Here is a 24,516-nt window from a genome sequence, read left to right on the forward strand (position 1 = left end):
TATCCATAGTAGTTAATTAATCAAAATCCTAATCTTGTGACCGAACTAGCTTACAACCGTTTCATATTCCTGGGTGTACTCATAACCATTCTCTGTGGATACGATCCTTTACTTACCATGAACTTGTCTTGGCTAGGTTGGCTTAGGTAGAAATATTGTTTGGCTTTAGGGTATTCGTTCAATGACCGAATTTATCCATACCAATATTGTCGTTGTGTGTTATCAATTTTTGAAGTTAGTTAATGTTTTCGGTAGTTAAATGAAAGCTAAAAGGAGATTCTAAAAATTTTAATAAACTATTTATAAGATAAATTGAGCAATGTGGGATTGGAGGTTTGTGGTGAAATGTTGGCACAATGGCATATTTATTATTATATAAAATAGACTATATTGTATCCATGCTTCATTTTACTTACCCTGATATGATCTAATGTTTAACCATTAGATTCACATTAATATGCACTTTTTAAATATAATTTTTTTTTTTTTTTGTAATTTTATTAACAATGGATAAGCACAAATATTAAGATAGTACAACTTATCCTGATGTAGTCTAATATATTTTGATCAAATAATTAATTATTTAATAATCAAACATGAACTTGAATAAGTTAAACTAATCTAGAGATGATCATTGACAGGTCGGGCTATGGCCTAAAATTTTTGCCCAACTCCCTGGTCGGGTCGGGCCAAACTTCGGGCCTAAAAGTTTGTGCCCAAACTTACCCAAAATGGTCAGGTCGTGTCCACATATGATCAACTTTGAACTAAACATAACCCTACATATCCATGTGCCTTTAAAATATTACTAAGAAAGTGGCTCATACGTTAGTGTAAATTAAGCTCCTTCATCCTTTTAAGAATAAATTAAATACAATGCTAAAAGCACAAGTTAGACAATGAATATTTGATATAAAAGATGCATTATTTGAGAATTTTTGAAGAATTTGACAGCAAGATGTATATTTATTTTAGATTTTCACTTATGTACATAAAAGCATTAACGAGACTATACAAAAAGTAAACTAGGTAGAACAAAGTAGCAATAAAAAAAAATAGAAAATTCAGCACTAGCCACTAAGTTTTTATGTAATAACTTTAATTTCTTCAGTTTCGAAGCATAGTTCTTAAAACCATCTCAATATCGTTGGCAATGACTATGGCATCCTTTGAAACACCTTGTAGTCCCATTCTTGATAATCCAGCACAATATAATTTATTCTCTCCTTTCCAGTGATTTGGGAAATGATTCTTTGGAAAGCCATCGTTTTTTAGTATAAAATCATAATCCTAAAAAAACAAAAACAATTTCATTAAGTGTCTATGCTATAATAATATATAATACTTACGGTTTTATTAAGGTAAACCCAATTGAGAAATAGTGCATAAATAATATAATTAATCTCTATGCGCGTGCATGTGTGTGTAATACTAAGATTGGATTATTACTTAATTTATTACATAAACTTCGAGGTAATGTACAAACCTTTAGCCATTCACAAGCCATGCTTTTGAATCCAGTTGCAAATATTATTGCATCAAAGCTTAGTTCAACTTTGTCTTCGAATATGACTTTGCTCTTGTTAATTCTCTCAATTCCTGTTAAAACCTACATGTTTTACAAATAAAAAATTGAGGTGAGAAATGTGCATATAAAATATCAGAACATATATAGAATAACAAATTTTTAATGGAAGGATTCATGGTACTTAGTAATTTAACTTAATAATGTTATTAAGATTGTTCCCATACAGTAGTGAAACAACAAACTATTCAAGGGATGAAATATAATTAAATACTATGCTTAATTAATAGTATTATTGATTAAAATATTTAATGGCCAATTATTATTACAAATAAATAATTTACCTTAATTTCTCCAGATTGAATTTTGGCTATTGTTCCCACATCAATTACAGGGCTTCTTCCCTTGGTTGCCTTAAGTAAAAAAGGGCCTTCATTTGGTCGATAAATTCCATACTTTGACAAATTCCCGTATTTTAATGTGCTAGCAAGAGTGACTAGAGCGTCCACAATTGGTAAACTAAAGTACTTTAGCAAGTGCATCCCTGCAAATATCATTTCTCTTGCAACCACATGAACCTATATGAACCAATTATCAACAAAACCAACACATAAGTACAATATAGTTGTGTTTGTTATATACACAAGATAAAAAAAATTGTGATAATAAAAACTAACCGGATTTCTGATAATAATTGAAGTGTTGGCTCCCGAATTACATAAATCATAACTAATTTCCATCCCAGAATTACCACAACCAACGACCAAAACATTTTTGTCTTGAAACTCACGCCCAGACTTATATTCACTAGAGTGTATTATATCTCCCTTGAAATCGTTTGAACCGGGGATATTGGGGATGTAACCCTTGCCATTTTCACCTGTCGCGACTACCAAAAAACTCGCGACAAAAAATTTAGATGCGTTCGCAAAAATGTCCTTTGCTTCAACTAGCCATTTTTCCTTGGCTTCATCAAATGATGCAGATTCAACTGAGTGAAAGTATCGCGGCCTAATATCAAAGTCTAAAACATAATCATCAATGTACTCTATGAAATCATTCTTACTCATATACTTCTTGGCTTGTGGTGCATGCGGCTTATGAGGTAATGAGCAAAATTCTTTTGCTAGATGAAGATGACATCGATCATATGCACGTTTCTTCCACAGAGAAGCACAACAATCTTCCTTTTCAAGAACAATATAGGGAATAAATTTTTTGGTTAAGCATGCAGCAATGCCAAGTCCTGCGGGACCCGCTCCCACTATCAAGACAAATGTTTCTTCCATATGTTTTTTTTTTGATAAATAATTGTTTTGTTTAACAAAAGAAGTTATGTATTCAAAGGGAGAAATTTGACTTTGGGGTGAGTGTCATTCTAAGGATAATTTGGGGCTAAATATATAGTGTGTTTAGGATCGCCCCTCCAAAGTGTTTAATGTATATATAGAGGTTTGGTGGTAAGATTTTCCAAAATGTACGGACAACCTTCTTTTGGAATATTACAATTAATATAGGTAGATTTTCATTTACTAGTATATGATTAATTTTGTAATTTTTGGAGAAAGCGCATTAGCATGTGGTGTTAATAATACTGGATTTTTGGATAATTTTGACATTCTATGATTTATAGAATATAATTAACTTACTAGGACATGCTAAAAAGTAATAAACAACAAAAAAATATTCTTATATCTTATGTAAATATGACAATTAGTAGTTGTAAACTTGGTAAAACAATTATTTTTGTGATGACTTGGGTATTTTTTTAGAGGGAGCGCATTGGCATGTGTATGTTCTTACTAATATTTGACAAATCGACACCCTAGGATTTACAGCATATAATAATGTACTAGGAGGTGTAAAAAACTATGTAAACCAAAAATATTTTATAAATTCAATACTAACACAATAATATAGTAAAATTTTATATGCATTGATTCCATTTTTCCTTGATAATTTTATAAAGTCTAAATAACTTATACAAATTTAGCATTAACAGTTTTCTAATTCCATTAGCTGTATTATAATGCTAGGACACAAGTTTGAAATGAAATAAAAAGTATGAAAGTAGTATTTAATTAATATAAGTACTATTTTTTACATTAATTAAATAAAGTAGAGTAAAAATAAAAAAAATAAAAAAAATAAAAGGTACATAGGTAAAAAGACATTGAATTCTCTTAGCAATCATATATGTTTCCTCAGATAAATTTCAAATCACCCATATAATTGTAAAAAGAGGAATTATCCACAATTATAAGATGTCCAATTATTTACCAAAAGTCATGTTTGTGTATTGGATAGTCTATAGCCAAATTATCCATGGATTAGTTGAAATTAAGCTTCTTATGTACATAGACTTATTTGTGAGTATAATACCTAATTATCCATCAAAGATCATGTATGTGCATTAGACTTTCTATAGCCAAAACATTAATGGATTGGCTAAAATTATATATCTTATGTAATTGTGATTATATTGGCTATTAAAGGTCATGTATGTGTATTTGATTATCCTATTAATCCATAGCCAAATAAATCATTAGGGCTTATCCAAACTTGCCTAACATTAGGTCTTGTGGATGAACTTATCCACATTGAGCATTTGAACTTATAAGAAAGCCAAGAAAATATGTGCTAATCTTTCACGATTCGAGACTTAAGCATGACTTGGACCACATGTTGAGCTAAGTTCACGAACTCTTTTGGGCAGCGAGCATGTTGATGTGTTGCTAAGACTAGGGGTGTACACCGGTCCAAAACCGGACCGGACCTGGACCGGACCTGTTTGGACCGGGGACCTGAATTGGGTAATTATGAGGACCGGGGACCGGACCTGAATTAACAGGTCCGGTTCTGGGCCAGACCTGAAAAATCAGGTCCGGTCCGGGTTTGGACCTGAATGGACCTGTTTTGTGTCTTTTTCGTTTTTTTTTTAATACAAAACCTGTTGGACCTGCATATGGACCTGTTTTGTGATTTTTAGACCTGTTGCATAATTTAATAATTACATACAAACCAAAATTATCAATTACAAAACTACATAAAGTCTATAAAGTCCCGATTCTCAAACACCAAAAATACAAATGAGTCCACCGAAAATACAAATAAGTCCACGAAAACTCAGTTTCAATTTTTCAGAGTTTGGTTTTCTTTTTATTTTTTTATTTTTTTTTTATTTTTTTTACGATTTTCCCGGGTTTCAGGTCCGGACCTGAAAACCCCGGGTTTGGACCGGGTCCGGACCGGGACCGGGAACCTGGATTTTTAAGAACCGGGACCGGACCTGAATCAACAGGTCCGGGTCAGGTCCGGTCCGGTTCAGGTCGGTTCAGGTCCGATTTCAGGTCCGGGCCAATTTTTGTACACCCCTAGCTAAGACTGTAATATCATGCTTATGTCAAATTTTTTGCCAAAATTAAATAATGATATTCAATTATTCATGAACCTTATATCAAACTTGCTACAAGTCAGACCATTTTTATATTCGGCTCAAATACCACTCTACCTATTCCCAACTCTGATTGATAGCTAATCGACATGGGCCACACGGCCCATGATCGACTAGTCTATTAGATCTCAAATTCTCAATCATTAGTTGGTTATAAAATTATTCTTTTGCCACCCAAAATCCCTAATAGAGGGAGGTGGGAGATGAAGGGAAAAGGCAAAGGAATCGAAAGGGAAATCCCAACTTCCATTTCCAACTGTTAAACTCTTGTCCGAATATCAGCTCTTCTCCTCCTTCCTCTACCCACCAAACTCATCAATGGCTTCCATCAGAATCACCTCTTATCGAGATCGGACGGCGGAATTCCGATCATTATCAGAAACATTGATGAAGATCGAGGGCATTTCCGCCGCCGTCAATTCCGCCGGAATTCATCCAACTACGGCGAACCAATCGGCGGAGCAAACGCCCTCGTCGTCTACTAGATCCGAATTCAATACGAAGGCTTCTCGAATCGGGTTGGGTATTCACGAAGCTTCTAGGAAAATCGCCCGCCTTTCCCAAAGTAATTATCATCATAAACACCCTAATTACTCGATTGATTAAGTACTTATGATTCGATTGATATTGAATTATGTGATTATTTGCTGTTTGTATTGTTGAATTATTGCTGAGTTTGATTTCATGCTGCCAAGAAATTGAGGGTTTTGAAAATTTGATTTTATTGATTTGTCATTTTTGATTTGGAATCTCATATTTCACATTTTAATTTTTTTAGGTAAAATTAGGGATTTATGTACTTAGGATTGAAAAGGGATGAAATGGGTTGATTAACATATGAACCTGTAGTTGATTAAGTATAGTTTACTACTGTATTAATGTCCTTATCTGAATAAACACATAATGTTTTGAGATTACGGGAAAATTTAGTGTTGCATCACCCTTATTACAGCATTAAATGATTGAGATTAATGTTTGTGAATGAATTGTGAAAAAGTGAAATTGTTACAATGAACTATTCTCCCTGTTCCAAACTAGTTAGGACAATTAGCTTTGCACACTTTATGAATCATACCCCTGACCTGCTGACCATTAAAATCTTTTACTACTTATACAATGTTAAATTTGGATCAGTAGAATTGTCTAGGATTTTCCGGGGTTGAAAAAGACAGTTAATGTCTGATGGACTAATAGTGCAGTAATTTGAATTTACGATTTATGCCCTAAGGTAGTGCGAGTAGTTTATTATTAGGGATTTGGGGTACTGTATAGTGTACACAAATTTCTTTGTTTTACTTGCTAGTTGTACACTTGTACTTCGTATTTTTTAAAATTAAGTATCTATATTAGATAGTTGAAACTCCAATCGGGTGGTTTTGCATACACTTTATCCCATGCCCGTACACCATAAATCAAATTTGGACATTTGAAACTGTGTCACCTTTTCTTCAAGTAAAGAGTGTTTCATGTCAGATTCTCGATCGATACTCATGTCTGACACTCATACGGCATCTATGTTAAAACAAACATTTATTATATTGATGTTTATAGTATGTAATGTAGACTTGTTTTGTAGATGAATAATCAATGTAGTTTGTGCTGGTGTAAAATAAAACAACTATATCACTAGCAGTTTTACTCAGGCGATTTCTGGGAAGGCTTGATTAGAAAAGCAATAGTTTGAGCTTTACCACCATTTGCAGTGTTCTTGACAACTTGAAATTCTATGTACATATAGATCACTGTGTACTTTGTGTACGCATGATGTGTTTGTTTCATCTTAGGTAGTTAGGTGTGATTTTCTGTATAGGAGATTAGGAGAGCATGTAGTAAGTGCTAAAGTGGTGAGTAAGAATATTCATTTGTTTACCATTTAGTAATAGTTTTATAGGAGGTCCAGCATATTTGAAAACTTGGGGCTGGGAGAGAGGGGGGGGGGGGGGGGGGAGGTTTCGGGAAGAAACAAGTGTACTGATTCTCTGCCTTTTTTTAGCCTAACAGTCTTTTGCTTTCTTGTACTTTCTTCTCTTTTTGTAGTTGCTAAATCCTAAGTGCTTTGACTGGTTTCAATCGGAAGTCATCAATGCGTGGTTTGCAAGGACTATATGATCTATGTATAGGGAGGTAGTACTAATTAATTGTTATAGTGGTCTGCTCTGCTTTCATGTTTAACTCATATATATCTGTGACGCTGAAAAGTTTAACTAAAGCTGGTGTTCAAGTCTTTTTGCACCCTTGCAACCCTCTTTTAAGTCTTTTCGCAACCCCCTTATTTTTTTTGAAGACTCGCAATCCCCTTGTTCACCATAGCCTTATTCAGTTATTTCCAAAGAGTTGGCATCCGTGTTGATTGGCTTGTGCAGTTGTGCCTTGTGCTTATGGCCTTAAATCTGCAGTGGTAATTGTTTCACATTCCTCATTTGACTTTATTTATGGTGCTTACAAGTCAATACTGAATAAGTAAAAGCAGATTATACATATCTGATATTAATTTATATATTTTCATAATTTTTTAGTGGCAAAGACGTCTTCTATGTTTAACGATCCTACGAAAGAGATACAAGAGCTCACTGCGTTGATTAAAGACGATATTACGGCACTCAATGTAGCAGTTGCAGATCTACAAAATCTTCAAAACAGTGAAACAACTAAAAGTTATTCAGATGATAAGGCCATTCATGCAAATGCTGTTTGTGATGACATAAAAAACAGACTGATGGCAGCTACAAAGCAGTTCCAGGAAGTATTGACTACTAGAACAGAGGCATGTCTTACGTGGTGGAAGTTTTGAATTCACTGCTATGCTTTATTATTATTATTACGTAGTATTTGTTTAACGTACTTGTCATTTTCTTCTGCTTTACAGAATATCAAGGCCCATGAAACCAGGAAACAGTTATTTTCAGCTAATGCATCTAGAGATAATCCGTTTCAGCGTTCTGCTAAAGCCATAAATGAGCCACCTCCATGGTCGAATTCATCAAATGTCTCTGCAAGTGTGCAACCTACCCTGTCAGTAATTTCGTCCATAATCTTTAGACCTGCTATGTTTATAATGCAATTACATAGCTTTACAGCAACCTCTTGCATTGCATCTGTGTAGGCATAATATAAGTTCTGACTATCGGCATCAATTTTCTAATCATTGTGTGCTTTGCCCAGCAGACAATCATCAAGTGGAGCTCAGTCCGGGAGTCAACTTAGGTATCTTCTTTAACCAAATTTAGTTTTTTGCTTGCTTAGTTGTTTAAAGTTAGTAGCAGATGCTTTGTTTTAAGCTGAAGGTAATCGTGTGTACTGCTTTAGAGTTGAGACTCTTGAGAGGTAACCATTGCCTTATATTACTTGGAATTTGCTACTGCAGGCGGAGAATGGGTACCGAGACTATACCATCCAACAACATGGAAATGTCTATGCTTCAGCAAGCTGCTCCTCAGCAAGAGAATCATTATCGTGCCACAGCTCTCCAGAATGTAGAATCTACAATCTCAGAGTTAAGTGGGATCTTTACGCATCTGGCTACAACGGTTGCGCATCAGGGGGAGCTTCTAATTAGGTTGGTCTTGTAACTGTATTTATCACCTTCTATAATCCATATGTATATGCTGGCATTTTTTTAAAAAAAATAATCATCACCCTCCAGGTTGCTTAAAATCACATTTGTTTGGGTCATTGGGTGTATAGTCATTTGTAGAGCTCAACCATTTGCATTTAGTTTGATTCATAATTTGCTCATAAATTCTAATTAGACCTTTGTTGCAACAAGGATTGACGATAACATGGAAGAGTCCCTGAGCAATGTGGAAGGTGCTCACAGTGCTTTACTGAAACATTTAACTCGTATATCATCAAACAGGTCCTTGCTATTCAAACTATTTGGTGTTTTGATTTTTTTCTTGGTGGTGTTTATCTTCTTTATTGTTTAGTTTGTAAAAAACTTTGCACTACTAGTTTCTGGGATTCGTCACATTCTTTATTTAGTTCCCATCTGAAATACCAACCTTTTTGTATCTATTAAGGATGCATTACCAATTTACCATGTCATGTAAATAGAAATAGGTTCCTGAATACGAGTATTTGATTTGAGAGAAACATTTTTTTGTAAGCAGCATTTCTGAAGTTTTACAGCATATCAAAAGCAAATTCTCTTTTAATGCACTTTTTTTTTGTAAGTTGATTGTCCTTTCTTTATTATTATATTTAATTTTTTTAACAACAAACCAATCAAACAACCTCTATTTTTGTGCTTTGAAGCCTGTAAAGGGATCAGAAGACCTCATAGACCATTACACAGCACTGCTGTGTTTTTTTTTTTTTTTTTAAAAAAAAGTTAATTTTTGGCCATTGGAAAACATGTGATGACTGTCTAGATATCTACTTCGTATTTCTTTTGCTCCATTTTATGAGATTTGATCACTACAAATCTATAGTATCCAGAAAGTGTGGGAATTGCATAAAATTTCTGTAGCTTGGCTAGTCTTGTAGAATATCAAAATTCTTGATATTGCAAATTTGTCACTTTACTCTGGCTGTATATAAGTTGCATTCTTTGTCGTCAATTTTATGTGTTTGTAACTTGAAAACTTGACGTGATTACATCACATCAATTAATTAATTTAATCAATCTGTTGCGCCTGAAATGAAATTGTTGTGTGCACTAAACAAACTCTATGCTTTATGAGTTTATGGTGTTCCCTCTTCCTCTGTCGACTGTCGGTGAATCTGTCCCCAAATTTTTTTTAGTAAGATGAAATATAATGTTAATTTTTCTCTGTTCTACCAAAAATATATAGTCGCTGAATCATTACAACTGTGAATTAATGCTCTCTGTTATATCAACTTTCAAATAATGAAACAAAAGGATAGTTGCGTTGTTGGTGGATTAGTGGAACAGGAAAAGGGAAACAAGAACCCTATCATGGATGGATTTTTTTTTCACTTTTCGTTCATTATTCAAACAATGAGTACAATTAGTAACATACATCTATGGCACTATTTTCCAATTTGATCGTGTTATTCACATTTGCTTTTATCATATGACAACTTTATATCTGTATTTATCATCTCTAACCTACCGTATTGGACTGTATCATTCTATTAAATATCTATAGCTCTACGACTCTACCACTCTCCTCTTAAAAGCTAAAGTACCTGTGTTTTTGGTGTTGATGGCTTCTCTTTTGAGTTCTTTTTGTTTTTCGTTGCTACATTTGTAGAACTAAGAAATTAACTAAGTACTGGAAGTTCTCTTTCTTACAGTCTTACCTTTGTTTGAAATAAGATGCCTAGTTTAACAAGTCTTACTGTATTGAATTAATGGATGGGAGATAACAAATACTAGTATTAGAAAATTGTGTATTTCATTTACCATAACTATAAATAAGATCACCTGTAATATTCTTAGAAATTAGCTTGGCTATAGTAGGGCAACTTGAGGCTTTCGTGGCATCGAACAAATGTGATGGCAGAAGTTGTTGAACAAGAAGCTGAAGAGCGAGCTCATTGCATTCTTTAAATCCTTAGTTGACAGGCCGATAGCTAGGATGTAGAGTGGCGGAACTTTGCCCTTTAGATAGAGGGAATATTGCTTAAAGTGCGCTTGGGTAGAACCATCATATCGCGCCTTCATAATTTCTACATTAGCGAGTATGATGATGAAAGATTAGCATGAGTTCAGAATAATGTACTATGTAGTCTGTATATCTTGCGTTTGCAAACTGAGGGCATTAGCGAAGGCCTTGGTTGTTGGTTCTGTAAAAGGAATGCGCTGATGGGCTTGGATCAGGCAAGAAATTAAATTGATCCACCTTCATTATATTACGTAGCCTGGTTGAGACAATTGGTCTTGGCTGCACTCTAATGCGGCTAAGATAGTTACAACAAGTGAGGCCCAAAACGCGCGGCCCAAATAAAAAATAAACATTTAGTTGAAAAATATGAACATAAAAAAAAATGAACATATAATAACAAAAAATGAACATTTAATACTAAAAAGTGAACATGTTATAAGGAAATGATCATTTATTAAAAATGAATCTAATTATCATATAATCATAAATTTGCTAGACCACGACCTTAAAAATGAACATTTAGTTAGAAAAATGAACACAAAAAAATAAATGTTCAGTAATAAAAATGAATATTCGGTAATAAAAAGTGAACATGTCAAAAAAAAAAAAAGAAATGAACATTTAGTATATTAGAAATGAACCTTTATCATACAACCATAAAATTGGGATCATATACATCGGAAATTCTCCAACTTAAAGGAAAATTCATTGTACATATCACATACTTCTTCATCACTTCTTAGTTGTTTCTTCACTAATTCAGAGTCTTTGTCTTCTACAGATACAATTAATCTGTACTCACTAAAATATAACAAATAATCAAAATTTTCATAATCATCACAAAATATCTTCATAATAATTATTTAGAATGTTTAAAATATATAATCATCAATACAATACTTAAAAATATAAATAATATTCACTCTATATGTCATATGTGTTCATAATCAATAACAGATATGTTCGTAAAGAATAACGAAACATATATATTCATAATAAATTGTTCAGATTTTCAACATAAATGTTCAGATAGTTTAACTTTCAACGTATTATATTTTACCTTCAACCTAATAAAAATGAACATTTAGTATTAAAAAATGAACACTTATAAAATGAACATGTAAAAAAAAGTTATGAACATTTAGGATATTAAAATGAACATGATTTTCATAAAGGTTCAAATTCATTGTACATAATTATTAATGAAAAATAAAGATAAAATAAATTGTTGAAATATGTTCATTTTTTATGTATTTAATATTCATTTTCGGTGTACTAAATGCTCATTTTGTAAAAGATGTTCATTTTAAATTCCTACGTATTCAGTTTTTTTTTACAGAAATTATATTCAAGATCGATTGTAATTATTGAAACTCTAAAAAATTGATTATACACCTTAAATCTAATCTTGATTCATCATAGAGAAAATAATTATTGATTTGTAACATGATTAGAAATCAAAAGAAAAAAATCAAAAGAGAGAGAGAAAGATAGGGGAGAGAGAAAATAACTACAAATTAAGCAATACAATTGATATTCATTAACAATTAAGCAATTTAATTGATATTCATCACAGACTCATAATAATTTCAAATAATCAAACAATAAATTATCATGCATGATCAACGAAATCATACAAAATACAATTACAAAATGATAAAATCTAACCTCCATTGTTTTCTTTGACCTCAACTTTCTCTCTCCTCCATTTTTTTCTTTCCTCTTTGATAAAGCCAAATGATTGAATCTGAAACTCATAGATTTAGAAAGAAAGGAGTATACCCATCAAAACACAAATTACTAACTCAAAATTTTATATAAAGAAGAAGAAAACTTTAAAGATTGAAGGGAAGTAAGGTAAAGAGGAGAGAGAAAATTTTAAATTAAGAAGAAAACTGAAGAGAGAGAAAAATAATAGAGCTAAGGAAGAAGAAAAAAGAGAATTAAGAAATAAGGAAGAAAAAAAAACGTATGTTCATTTTAACGTACTATATATTCATATTTAATGTTGTTGCAGCTAGCTTGACTGCACTAGAATGTAGCCAAGAATTTGTATGGTTGAGAATGATAGAATTCAGATATTTGCCACACAAATTTTCTGTAACTGATTCAAAATTTGGTTCAGCCTATTAAAGGTCCACCATCTTTGAGTTTTTTTTTTACCCTCTGCCTTAAACCTTTAATACGAATTCACCATGCCAAATGAACCTAGTAATTGAAATATCAAATCTTTGACACTCATTTTTAAAAATTAGTTTGATTAAAACTCGGGTTTCCTCAATAAGTTTGCGTTAGAAAACACCATCTAATTTCATGATGCTCAACCTTACTTTCCGGAGCATGGTGCAACCTAAAATAGTATTTGAAAATATTTTTAATATTATTTATTACGGAGTAGAGTCTTGTACATGCATAGTTAATATCCAATCAAGGAAGAAGAAAGAAAACAAACTTGAATTAGTAAGACTTTAAAATTATGTGAATGGCATGTTTCTCTTTAAGAAGTACAAGAAAATAAAAAGCACTAGAAAATGTTGAACAACAAAAATGCACTAAGCAGACATATTATCGTCTAAGAATGATTGCGAATGGAAACTTGAGCTCATTGTGTCTTAAGATAGTGGTCTTTGTTTCCACTATAATACCCGATTTTGACACCCTCCTCATTTTCTGTGTTTTTGCTTCCACATTTGCTTCTGTTTTAAGATTCTAGCTTCTCATCACGTGTGCAATAACAAACAAATACTCCATTTAAATATATTCTAATCAAATCAATTTTTTAGATGATTCTACAAACTTCTTGACTCATGGTCAACTTAAAATATAGTATTTGATAAAATAAAATGATTTAAATGTGTTTTAATAGCCATAAATATTTAAGTAAGAAAATAAAAAAAAATTGAATGAAAAGGTATACTTAAAAAATTGTATTGTTATTACAGAAATGACATATATCTACAAAATCACTGTAATACAATTAACTAATTCACCTTGTGACTTTGAGATCACGACTCACGAATTCGTGCGAGATCAATTATATTTGCTTGGGAGTAGAGAGAGATTCTCTTACCTCCTCTCTATTGTCAAGTGTTAAACTATAGTGTTACTTAGTGAAAGTTAGTATGAGTATGCAATATGGTACAACTTAAAATAGAATAAAGTATTAGAGAGGTGGAGTATATCTGTTTATTATATGTATACTGATTATGATTATACGAAGTAGTTCAAAAAGGTTTGGTACAGAAGTCATTAAATCGTTACCAAAGGGTCCACACGGTTAGTTATATCATACTCCATGAATCCAAACAAGATCTTCTTCGCCTAAATTTGGCCAGTTCATACTTCCTCGTCCATGCAATTTCTTTCTTTTCAATAATTTATTTTCAAAAATTCCAATATTAGCCGCTATCAAGGTAGTCAATTAATTGCTAACTACCCCATTCAATTTCAACTACCTTTGTAAAGAGACTAAACTTCTTAAATAGCTATTTTATAAAAGCTGAAATAGTACTAATCCGTAATAATACATCCTCCGTTTTCATTTGTTTCCTCGCAACTCATTCTTAACTTTGCCATAGTGACAATTGTAGTCCTTTGTAACCGTTATTCTGTATGGTATAAGCAAATTTAAAACGAATAGTACATACATAAGAAATCTAATGACAAACTTTAAGAGACAAAAGGGGTAATTTAACGGTCATGCGTTTGATTGGACTAAAGAGATTGATATAATGGTTCATGTGATATGGGCCTGAAGTGCCTAATCTTATCAGCGTAACAACAAAGCCAGCAGCAGCAATTTATAAAGCCTAGCTACGTACTAACGTCCCTAGCTAGAGCGAGCTAGTCCCCACTCTTGTTCAAATCATATCATTGAAATAACTAAGGGTTTCTTCTACATTTTCCCGTCAATTCATTGGTTTTCTTGGCGCATTATGGTTTGCCAATTGCTTAGGATGTGCATGATCAAGATTTTTTTAGATCTTTTGACAAGTTTGGTATATTCCTACCATAGGAATCTCTAAAACATTATTGTCTTCGCCTACTATTTTTTTTTTTTATACTCTCCATCTCTGACCTAGAAACTTAAGATTAGATTAATTGGTACTCCGTAAAAGTTATGGAGTACTTAGTAATGTTTCTTCAAATAACTCAACAATTATGACAAATTAATATATTATTGTGCTATATTTTAAAGAAGATATACATCTTCGTAATCATATATATCTCATACCTACACCGAGTGATCCAAGTATATATATATATATCTCATACGAGAAAGAAATAAGAACAAAGGTAAAGTTTGTATGCTAAATTAGGCTAAAGTCGGCAAATCATATGTAGTGGTTGTAGTTGAGACTTGATATCTTCAACTATATTCTTGTGCATCAAAAGACAATCTTATACCATTTGGTCCATCTCATAAACCCATCCAATATAAAGTAAGAAAAGAAGTAATTGCTCTTATAAACATATAGTATAATTATATATAGTGGTATCATTTCAAAGAAATATTGTGTACATTAAGAAGCCAATCATTCCTCAAAATTCTAACGGAAAAAAGAAGATAATAGCCTATTAGAAGATGGTGCTTCAATCAGCATGCACTAATCTCATTGATTTATTAAGAAGAGATTATTAGTATATTAGTTAAATAGGGTCCTTTAAAAGTGCTTATTGTTTTCTATTTCTTTTTCTAATCATTAAAATTGGTCCCTTCGTATGAGAAATGAAAAATGCCTGCATTATAGTATTTCATTAATTAAATTCCCCACATCATCAATTTTGCCGTGCTTGTGCTGTTTGGTGGCCATTCATTGCTCTATCTGTTTTTTTTTTTTTTTTTTTTTTAAAAAAAAATAAATTATTTTAATAACTATTTTATTAATATTATTTTAACATGATCATCATTAAATTCTACAATAAGATATATAGAATTAAAGCAACACTTTTTGTTTAATCTAAACTCATAATGAAAATCAGTAATAAAAGGCGAAATTGATCTAATGGCTAACTAATCACGCCAAGCATCATTGCCATTCATATTTACCCAATGTTTAATTATAGCAACGAAGAGGATTGTCCGTAAACTCTAGACATTTTTACTAATCCATATACCAAAGATAATTTTGAAGGTTGCATGTAGAGTTATGTAGTACTATATATAGATTTAGGTCATTAGAAAAATAAGTTCAAATAAAGGTTACTTGCTCACATAGGTTCAAATGAGATAGATTTGGAAAAAAATAGTTTAGATAAATCCAATTCTAAAAAAATACCAAGTTGACTTCATAGCTAAAATTTGAACTAAAATAAAAATAGGTAAATAAATAATGTAAATATAATGTATGTATTCTTACTAAAAACATATGAAGTGAATTTGTGTTGTACATAAATTAATGCTAGTTAATATTCACAAATATTTACTTTAATTTACACCATGTGTTTGCTTAAAGTGGCTTTTAAAGTTTTGAACAAAAGCTACTTCATAATAAAAACTAAAAAGTCTCAAGACGATATACAGGGATATTTGTACATCTACCACAAAACTAAAGCGAAAAATGCATCTTTTAAAAAAATGTATCATGTTTTTTAGCAAAAATATTGCTACCACGGACATATAATGAATTTTTAATTAAGACAGTTTTGAGATAACTTTTAATGTCTTAAAATAGGTACTCGTTAGACTATTCCGTTGAAGTCTTGCCCTCAATAATGTAATTTTACATTGACTCACATTATGAGGGTGATTCCTTGTGATCTTATCTAGAATTAGGCGATCAACCTAAACATAAAGGAAAATCAATTGAAAGTAATAGGAGTATTTAGTAAGCGTAGATATGTTAGGTGTGATAGATAGATAGATACGAACTAGGAGTAGCATACTAGGCAAATTATTCTTGATTAAACCTACTAGTAGGGACATGCAAGAAGTTGGGATAATGGCTATTTCCAAATTCTAAAATTGACAGGAATAATCCCTCATTAAAACTAATTCATGGGAACCTAAATTAAAAATATAACTCTTTGTTATAAATCATAAGTAGTACTTACTACTAATCATTACATCTTCCACTAAACACCAAAGCTAAACTCATATTAGTTGATTGATGGCAAAGTTGATATTCCTTTGGGAAAAAGCAGTGATGCTCAGTCACTATGAGAATACCTTTATCATTTCATGCTACGCACTACAACCTTGGGTCATATCTCTTCTTCTTTTTTTTTTTTTTTTTTTTTTTTTTTTTTTTTTTTTTTTACAGGCATATACCCCTCTATTTTTTCATTTTAAGGGATAATTTAAGAAACCTATAATAAATCATTACAAGAAAGAATCTTGACTCAAATCTTATCGTAGATTGATAATCCAAAATCTTGTATGAGGCGTATGTACTTGACCATATTTTATGGCTTAACTTGATTATCGTTTTCTATATATTTTTAAAAACTAATGGTTCCATAATATTATGTTTAGGGGTGATTTTTTCATGTTTCACGATAAGTTTATGGTAAGTTTACCTATGAACATATTCTTGTTGTAATGCCATCAAGCCTTAATTGGACGCATCTAGGTTAACTTAAACTATTAACCGATTCAAGGACTCGATCTCTCAACATCGATCTTTTAGCTCCTTACTAAGGGTCTATTCTCTTCAGCTGAATTTCAATTCAGCTCCAATTAGTTCAGTCATTTCAATTCAGCTCCTAATTTCAGTTCTATTTAGTTCAATTCACCTCCAATCAATTCGGTCTAGTTCAGTTCAGTTTAGTTTAATAAATCAGAACAGACCATAAGAATCAAACCTGACCTTTATTTGCTTGCCTTAAGAGAGTAAAATTTATAGGTGTTACATTGTGTGTACCAATTTTACCAAACCATATATCTTTAATTCGTAAATGTGAAACAAAGCGATCATCAAATACAGTTTCATTTTTTAATTAATTCCTTCCCAGGCCACACAACATATAATAGTGGTTATTTGGGTCCAATTTATCTAATTGGGCCTAGTCATGTATTTGGGTCCAATTATCTTATTGGGCCTGGTCACTAAATGACTTCATATTCCAAGGTCAAGGCCCGAGCCTCCAATCAAGCCAAGTCAACCAAGAGTCCTTTGGTCCGAATTGCCATGGTCAGCCCATGACTATTTAAAGGCCCAATTACTCTCCTCTCATCATGTGCAAAGGTATAAAAGCCTTCAATTCATTCATTCAAAAGGGACAACACAACAAAGCCTCAAGCATTAAATCTCTTGCATAGCCTTTTCTCTCTAAACACTGTTTGACTTCGGCATCGGAGGGGTCTTCCTCGGATCCACCCCCGATAACAGTTTACGTGTTTTAGTTGTGCAGGAAACCTTCGGCCCAGCATCAATTGGACCGGACTAGTCTTCAGCCACTTCAGCGGGCCTTCGGCAAGGCCCCATTGTTTTCATCCGAAACAATTTGGCGCCGTCTGTGGGGAAGACTTTCAAAAATATTTAAGCCAAATTTCTAATCAAAATCATCTTGCAATCATCTTAGTAGCAATGGCTAAGAACCGCAAGAGCAAAAGCCTCCGTCAAGGAGCATGCGAAAAGCCTAAAACTCCTACACCATCACCCTCACCGGACCAGAACTCTCCCAAGGGTGCCAGCTCGGGGGGAGGAACATACAGGGAGGATTCCCTTTCTCCCGTAATTCACAACTCTCATCATAGGTCGAGTCCCTCTCGGTCTAGCAGAGGTCAGTCCGACCATAGGACTCATTCAGTGCCCCAAAGCCAACCATCGACCATCCGCTCTCATTCCCACACTCAGCCGAGGACCCCTTTGACGGGGCCCAGCTCGGAGGAGGTGGCGAGAGCGCTGACAGTGCTCATGGAGGCAATGAGAGCACAAAATATGCCTCCACCTCGCGATCGAACTCCTCCGCACACCCGGCATCAGCGGAGGAAGCTAGACCATGATGGTGGGAAACCTCCTTCCTTCCGGGAACTGGAAAAGTGGGAAGAGGATACCTGGAGAACTGAAAGAGAGAGGAAAAAGAACCCTCAATTTTTCAGAGGATCCTCAACCTTCCGACCAGAAACGCATAAGAGCAGCAGCTCAGCTTCTCGGCCAGAATCTGCTCGCCGAGAACAACCTGAGACTGTTCGCCGAAGCGTCCTCGACCGACTCGGCGGCAAGGAACCGAGCGTGCACAGTCGCCTCTCGTTCCCTGTAGCCGAGGCCCAGACTTCCCAGCCAGGGACGAAAACCACTCCTACCTCTCTAAGAGGGCGGAGCGCGGTCCCTTCGGCCAGGAACAAGGGCAAGGCCGTTATGCTACCCACCAGTTCCCCATTCGAGCAATGGATACTGGAAGAGCATGTGCCCACGGTTAAAATACCGTCGCACATCACATATGATGGGACTTCGGATCCGAAGGACCACATTGCCTCGTATGAGGCTCATATGCATCTTTGCCCCAGATCCGAAGCGACTTGGTGCAAATATTTTCCAACCACTCTCAAGGGGGTCGCGCAAGCATGAATCTCCAAGGAAGTGAAGCAAGGCTCTATAACAGGGTGGGATGATCTGTCCTCCAAATTTAGGAGCAAGTTTTCCACGGCAAACCGCCGAGAGAAGACTACTGCAGAACTCATGGGTCTGCAACAGGGGAAGACCGAAAGCCTCCGAGACTATCTGACCCGTTTAAGCAACGAGTCATCCAGCGTCTCTCAGCTGGACCAGGGGCTAGCCGTTTTTGCAATGCAGAATGACCTTCAGCCTGGGAAGTTCCTAGACTTCATGGTCATGCATACCCCGCAGTCCTTGGAGGAAGCTCTGAACGCCTTGGATAAATTCATCCGAGCCGAAGAGTGGAACAAAACAAAAACTCAACCTCAATCTGGGGGAGGGAAGCAAAAACAAACACCCTTGTCTGAAGGCCAAGGCCAGAGGATAAAGGGAAAGGCCAAGGCCTCGGAATAATCTTCGGCCAACGAGCCGAAGAAGAAAAAATCTGCCTCATACACAGGCAGATACGAGTCCTACACTCCGCTCTCTCTTCCACGCGCCAAAATTTACAGCGTGACGAAGGAAGAGCAGAGTTACCGAAAGCCGAGACCACTCCCAGAGTGGTATCAGCGAAAAAATAAAAATCAGTGGTGCGAGTTCCACGAATCTCCGGGGCATAACACTGAGGAGTGTATCCAACTGAAGGACCAGATCAAGGACATGGTCCGGTAGGGATACTTAAAAAAAATACATCGCGGATCACCGTGAGAAAAAGGAGGCCGAGAAGTCAGCAAAGGACCCTCGGTAAGACCTCGACTTCCCCCGGAAGAACAGTAAAAATGCGGAGGGAAAATTCTCTCCGATCAATGTTATCTCGGGAGGAATATGCTCTCGGAGGGAACACAAGCGACACCTTAGGGCTCTGACCCTCCAGGTGAACAAAGCTGACATTCAGCCTCCCCAGTCGCCGGTGCCGAACATGACGTTCACAGCTGCCGACTGCCGGGGGGTAACGTTCCCTCACGAGGATCCGTTGGTGATCATCGCCACGGTGGCCAACCACGATGTCAGCAAGGTCCTTGTTGACGGTGGCAGCGGAGCAAACATTCTGTTCCGAAAGGCCTACAATCAAATCAAGCTGAAGCCCAATCACCTTACGCCGGTACCCTACCCGGTCTCTGGATTCAACGGGGCTTCAACTTATCCAGATGGGAAGGTGACACTTCCTGTCACCATCGGCTGCGATGAGGCAGCAAGGAATGTCATGACTGAATTTTTGGTCATTGACGCTCCTTTAGTGTACAACGTGATTTTGGGGAGACCCATAATTCACGAGATCCAAGGGGTCGTCTCAACTTATCATCAGCTGATGATTTACGTCTCAAACGCCGGCTTCCCCGAAAGGATCCAGGGCAGCCAAAAGGACGCCCGAAGGTGCAACTACCTCAAGCCATCCACTAGTCGCCCAGATGACGACAACAAGGATGAGGAGGAGAAAGAAAAAGAAAGAGAGCCAAGCACAAAAAAGCCGAAAGGCCTAAGTGCTTCGGCCCAAGGATCTATGCCCAGAGAAAAAGGGCCAGAAAGGGAAAAGGCTAGCTCTTCAGCTGAGCCGAAAGACTCAAAGAGCCAGCCGAAGAACAAAAAGACTGGGACACCTGCTGACATAGACAGCAGGCCAGATTGTGAAGAGTCCAGTCCATCAGCAATGGACATGGACTAGCAGACTGAAACGGTCGAGTTGGCCGAAGGAGACGCTGAGAAATGTGTAACAATCGGGATGGACCTTGATCCGAACACCCGTTGTGAACTTATTCAGCTCCTTCAGGACAACAGAGATGTGTTTGCTTTCTCGGTAGCTGATATGCCCGGGATAAGTCCAGACCTCATCTCCCATAAGCTTAATGTTCACCCAACGTGTCGACCAATTAAGCAAAAGAAGCGGAATTACTCCGCTAATAAGAACCGAGACATCGCAGCCGAGGTCAAAAAGTTGCTGGAGGCAGGCTTCATCGAGCCTTGTCAATATCCAGAATGGCTGGCAAATGTGGTGATGGTTCAGAAGGCCAATGGTACCTAGAGGATGTGCGTTGATTTCACGGACCTAAATAAGGCTTGTCCGAAGGATTTCTATCCCTTGCCGAGGATTGATCAGCTAGTCGATTCGACAAGTGGCCATGCCTTGCTTAGTTTCATGGACGCATTCTCGGGGTATCATCAGATCTTCATGCACCCCGACGATCTAGCAAAGACGGCATTCATCACAAACGCCGGGGTGTACAATTATAAAATGATGCCCTTCGGATTGAAAAATGCGGGGGCAACCTATCAAAGGCTGGTGGATCAAGTTTTCTCCGATCAAAAGGGCCGAAACATGGAAGTCTATGTTGACGATTCGATCGTCCAAAGCAAAAAATCTGAGGACCATGTTAAAGACCTGGCTGAAACCTTTGCCACCTTAAGAAAGCATCAAATGAAGCTGAATCCGAAGAGGTGTCTTCGGCGTGAAGTCAGGGAAATTCCTTGGGTTCATGGTCAGCAAGAGGGGAATTGATGCCAATCCCTCCAAAGTCAAAGCAACGCTCGACCTTTCTGAGCCGAAAACAAAGCGAGATGTTCAGCGGCTCACCGGAAGAATGGCAGCCCTCTCGAGGTTCATTTCCAGAGCTTCGGATAAGGGGTTACCTTTCTTCAAAGCCCTGAAACTCCCGAAAACAAAAGAGCTCGTTTGGGAGAAAGAGCAAAATGAAGCCTTCAAGCAGCTTCGGGAGCATCTGGCTCAACTCCCAACGTTGGCTAGCCCAGCAGAAGGAGAAACTTTGTATATGTATGTGGCCGTTAGCCCAGCCACCATCAGTGCAGTGCTGCTGAAGGAAGAAAGCAAAATTCAGCAACCGATCTATTTCGTCAGTCACACTCTGACGGATGCCGAGACTCGCTACCCTCTACTCGAGAAAGTCGCTTTTGCGGTAGTGGTAGCTGCTCGGAAGCTGAGGCCCTATTTTGATTGCCATTAGATAGTGGTCTTAACTGATCAGCTGCTGGAAAAAGTTCTCGGCAAAGTTGAAAAATCTGGTAGGCTGGCCAAGTGGGCTTTTGAGCTCACCGAATTCAGCATCAGCTACCAGCCGAGGGCTGCCATCAAGGCTCAAGCTCTAGCGGATTTCTTGGCCGAATGCTCGTACCAGGAGACGCTAGACAATGAAAGGAAAGTCTGGACTGTGTTTACGGATGGATCCTCCACCGTAAATGGTTCGGGGGCAGGGGTAGTGATAACCTCTCCCGAAGGCAAATCCTTTGAGTATGCACTAAAATTTTCTTTTAAGGCTTCGAACAACGAAGCTGAATATGAGGCAGCAATCGCTGGCCTAGAATTGTGCATCTCCCTGGAAGCCGTGCATGTCTGCCTGAAAACAGACTCTCAGCTAGTTGCATATCAGATCAGTGGCAGCTACGAGGCCAAAGAGCCCTCCATGATAGCCTATCTTGCCAAGATCAAATCAGTCATTGCAAAGCTGAGAACTTTTGAGGTTCAGCTGATCCCAAGGGGTCAAAATACTCAAGCCGATGCACTCTCCAAACTTGCTAGTTCAACTCTCACTGAGCTGAACAGATCTGTATATGTGGAAGTGCGTCGAGAAAGAAGTGTCGACGAAGCACCTGAAGTGTGCTGCGCTGACCCAGAGCCTAGCTGGATGGACCCCATCCTAGCTTTCAAGCTTCGGGGAGAGATTCCCGAAGATAGAATTTTGGCCTCCAAGCTGAAGAGAACCAGCTCAAGGTTCATTGTCTTCAGGGGGGAGCTTCTGAAAAAGTCCTTCTCAGCCCCATTGCTGAAATGCGTGGGACCAACAGATGCAGATTATATCCTACGGGAGATTCACCTCGGCATCTGCGGGAACCACATCGGGGGAAGGACCTTAGCCCACAAGGCATTGAGGGTCGGATATTACTGGCCCACCATGATCTCAGATGCTAAGGAGCTGGTCCGGAAATGCGAAAAAATGTCAAAAATACGCACCAGTTATCCATCAGCCAGCTAGGGATCTTCAGCCGATCCTTAATCCACTCCCGTTTGCCCAATGGGGACTGGATATACTGGGACCATTTCCAGATGCTGTGTACTAGAAAAAATGGGTGATAGTCGGTGTTGACTACTTCAGTAAGTGGATCGAGGCAGAAGCAGCCTCGAACATTACAGAGCAAACTGTCAGAAAGTTTGTCTGGCAGAATATCATCACTCATTTCGGCATCCCGAGAGTATTTGTCTTCGATCATGGGAGGCAATTCGATAACTTACCGCTGAAGCGGTATACAGATCAGTTCGACATCAAACTGGCATATTCAGCAGTATGCCACCCGCAAAGTAACGGACAAGCCGAAGCTGCAAATAAACAGATCCTAAATGCCCTCAAAAAGAGGGTGGAAGATCAAAAGTCCAAGTGGCTAGAGGAGCTCACAGGAACCCTTTGGTCCCTTCGGACAACTGAAAAAGAGGCAACGGGCTATTCACCTTTTGAACTGGTGTATGGTGTCGAAGCCGTTCTCCCAGTGGAAATCGGCTCTGAGAGTTTACGAGTGCACCACTTCTCGGCTGAGAATGAGCAACTGATGAAAGAATCTCTCGATTTCCTCGACGAAGTAAGAGACTCGGACCGAGACAGAATGACTGCTTATAAGCAGAGAATCAGCAAATTTTACGACCGAAGGGTCCATGCAAGGCCTCTCAAAATTGGAGACCTCGTCCTTCGGAATGCTGCTGCAGTTCAGAAAGGCCGAATCCATGGGAAACTCTCAGCTGCATGGGAAGGGCCCTATGAAATCTGTGATGAGCTTCAACCAGGGACATACCGACTTCGGCAGTTGGATGGAACTGAGTTGAAAAATCACTGGAACGCTGATGTACTGAAGAAATATCCTGTGTAAACCCTTCGGGGCAGAACAATCTTTGTAAGTACATTTTGAATTAATGAAAGGCCTTGGAGCCACCATTTATATAAATATTTGCAACTTTTTATTCTTTCAAAGTTTTCTTTGTTCTATCTACTCTTTAAGGGTTTTCATTCAGCCTCGTCTGAAACCTTCGCCTCCGGGTAACTGGGTTTCAGATTGCTGACAAACTCGTCTTTTTAAAGAACACTGGTCTTTCAGCTGAAGTCAAACTTCAGTAAGACTTGTTCTCCAAAGACATGAGTCCATGGACGAGTCTAGGATATTGCCTTAACTGAGCCTTGTATCCCAGAAAGCCATTATCCGAAACATTGCCTTCACTTGGCCCTGTGTTTCAGATATCCATTTTTTAAAGATAGACAGAAAATCAAGGATAACAACAACTGTTGGAAATTTTTTATTCAGCCTCGTCTGAAACCTTCGCCTCCGGGTAACTGGGTTTCAGATTGCTGACAAACTCGTCTTTTTTAAGAACACTGGTCTTTCAGCTGAAGTCAAACTTCAGTAAGACTTGTTCTCCAAAGACATGAGTCCATG

The 24,516-nt window shown here is 36.9% G+C and overlaps 2 protein-coding genes and 1 long non-coding RNA gene across 5 annotated transcripts; 1 reads left to right on the plus strand and 2 right to left on the minus strand.

Annotated features, from left to right (window-relative positions):
- Positions 1–327: 327 nt before the first annotated feature.
- Positions 328–2,814, minus strand: LOC110733262 (probable indole-3-pyruvate monooxygenase YUCCA10). The gene is made up of 4 exons (XM_021913278.1): positions 2,203–2,814; positions 1,870–2,103; positions 1,487–1,609; positions 328–1,290 (listed from the first exon to the last, which is right to left on the minus strand). Exons 1-4 carry the CDS (start codon positions 2,812–2,814, stop codon positions 1,108–1,110), a joined length of 1,152 nt encoding a protein of 383 aa, XP_021768970.1. The 3' UTR covers positions 328–1,107.
- Positions 2,815–5,056: 2,242 nt separating this feature from the next.
- Positions 5,057–9,137, plus strand: LOC110733419 (syntaxin-31-like). Of its 3 annotated transcripts, none has more exons than XR_002513631.1 (6): positions 5,057–5,544; positions 7,496–7,743; positions 7,846–7,991; positions 8,083–8,183; positions 8,344–8,535; positions 8,746–8,886. XR_002513631.1 is itself a non-coding variant. In XM_021913464.1 (6 exons), the coding sequence occupies exons 1-6, from the start codon at positions 5,298–5,300 to the stop codon at positions 8,903–8,905; spliced, it is 1,035 nt and encodes a 344-aa protein (XP_021769156.1). In that variant the 5' UTR covers positions 5,068–5,297; the 3' UTR covers positions 8,906–9,137. The 3 variants fall into 3 exon arrangements, 2 of the variants coding, with proteins under 2 accessions (XP_021769156.1, XP_021769157.1); XM_021913464.1 differs by having other exon boundaries at positions 5,068–5,544; positions 8,142–8,183; positions 8,746–9,137; XM_021913465.1 differs by having other exon boundaries at positions 5,084–5,544; positions 8,145–8,183; positions 8,746–9,137.
- Positions 9,138–10,322: 1,185 nt separating this feature from the next.
- Positions 10,323–12,433, minus strand: LOC110733421. The gene is made up of 2 exons (XR_002513632.1): positions 12,218–12,433; positions 10,323–11,350 (listed from the first exon to the last, which is right to left on the minus strand). It is a non-coding gene; the product is annotated as an uncharacterized LOC110733421 (long non-coding RNA).
- Between the last annotated feature and the right edge of the window lie 12,083 nt (positions 12,434–24,516).

Source organism: Chenopodium quinoa, unplaced genomic scaffold (genome assembly GCF_001683475.1).
Source record: "Chenopodium quinoa cultivar QQ74 unplaced genomic scaffold, ASM168347v1, whole genome shotgun sequence".
NCBI classification, from domain to species: domain Eukaryota; kingdom Viridiplantae; phylum Streptophyta; class Magnoliopsida; order Caryophyllales; family Amaranthaceae; genus Chenopodium; species Chenopodium quinoa.

Bases quoted from the DNA above. Each gene is read 5' to 3' on its own strand.
- LOC110733419 (XM_021913464.1), top strand. From the start codon at position 5,298: ATGGCTTCCATCAGAATCACCTCTTATCGAGATCGGACGGCGGAATTC. The intron at 7,744-7,845 runs GCATGTCTTACG...TCTGCTTTACAG, and splicing joins TATTGACTACTAGAACAGAG to AATATCAAGGCCCATGAAAC. The intron at 8,536-8,745 runs GTTGGTCTTGTA...TGTTGCAACAAG, and splicing joins CAGGGGGAGCTTCTAATTAG to GATTGACGATAACATGGAAG.
- LOC110733262 (XM_021913278.1), bottom strand. From the start codon at position 2,814: ATGGAAGAAACATTTGTCTTGATAGTGGGAGCGGGTCCCGCAGGACTT. The intron at 2,104-2,202 runs GTTAGTTTTTAT...TGGTTCATATAG, and splicing joins CAATTATTATCAGAAATCCG to GTTCATGTGGTTGCAAGAGA. The intron at 1,291-1,486 runs GTTTGTACATTA...TTGTTTTTTTAG, and splicing joins TGGCTTGTGAATGGCTAAAG to GATTATGATTTTATACTAAA.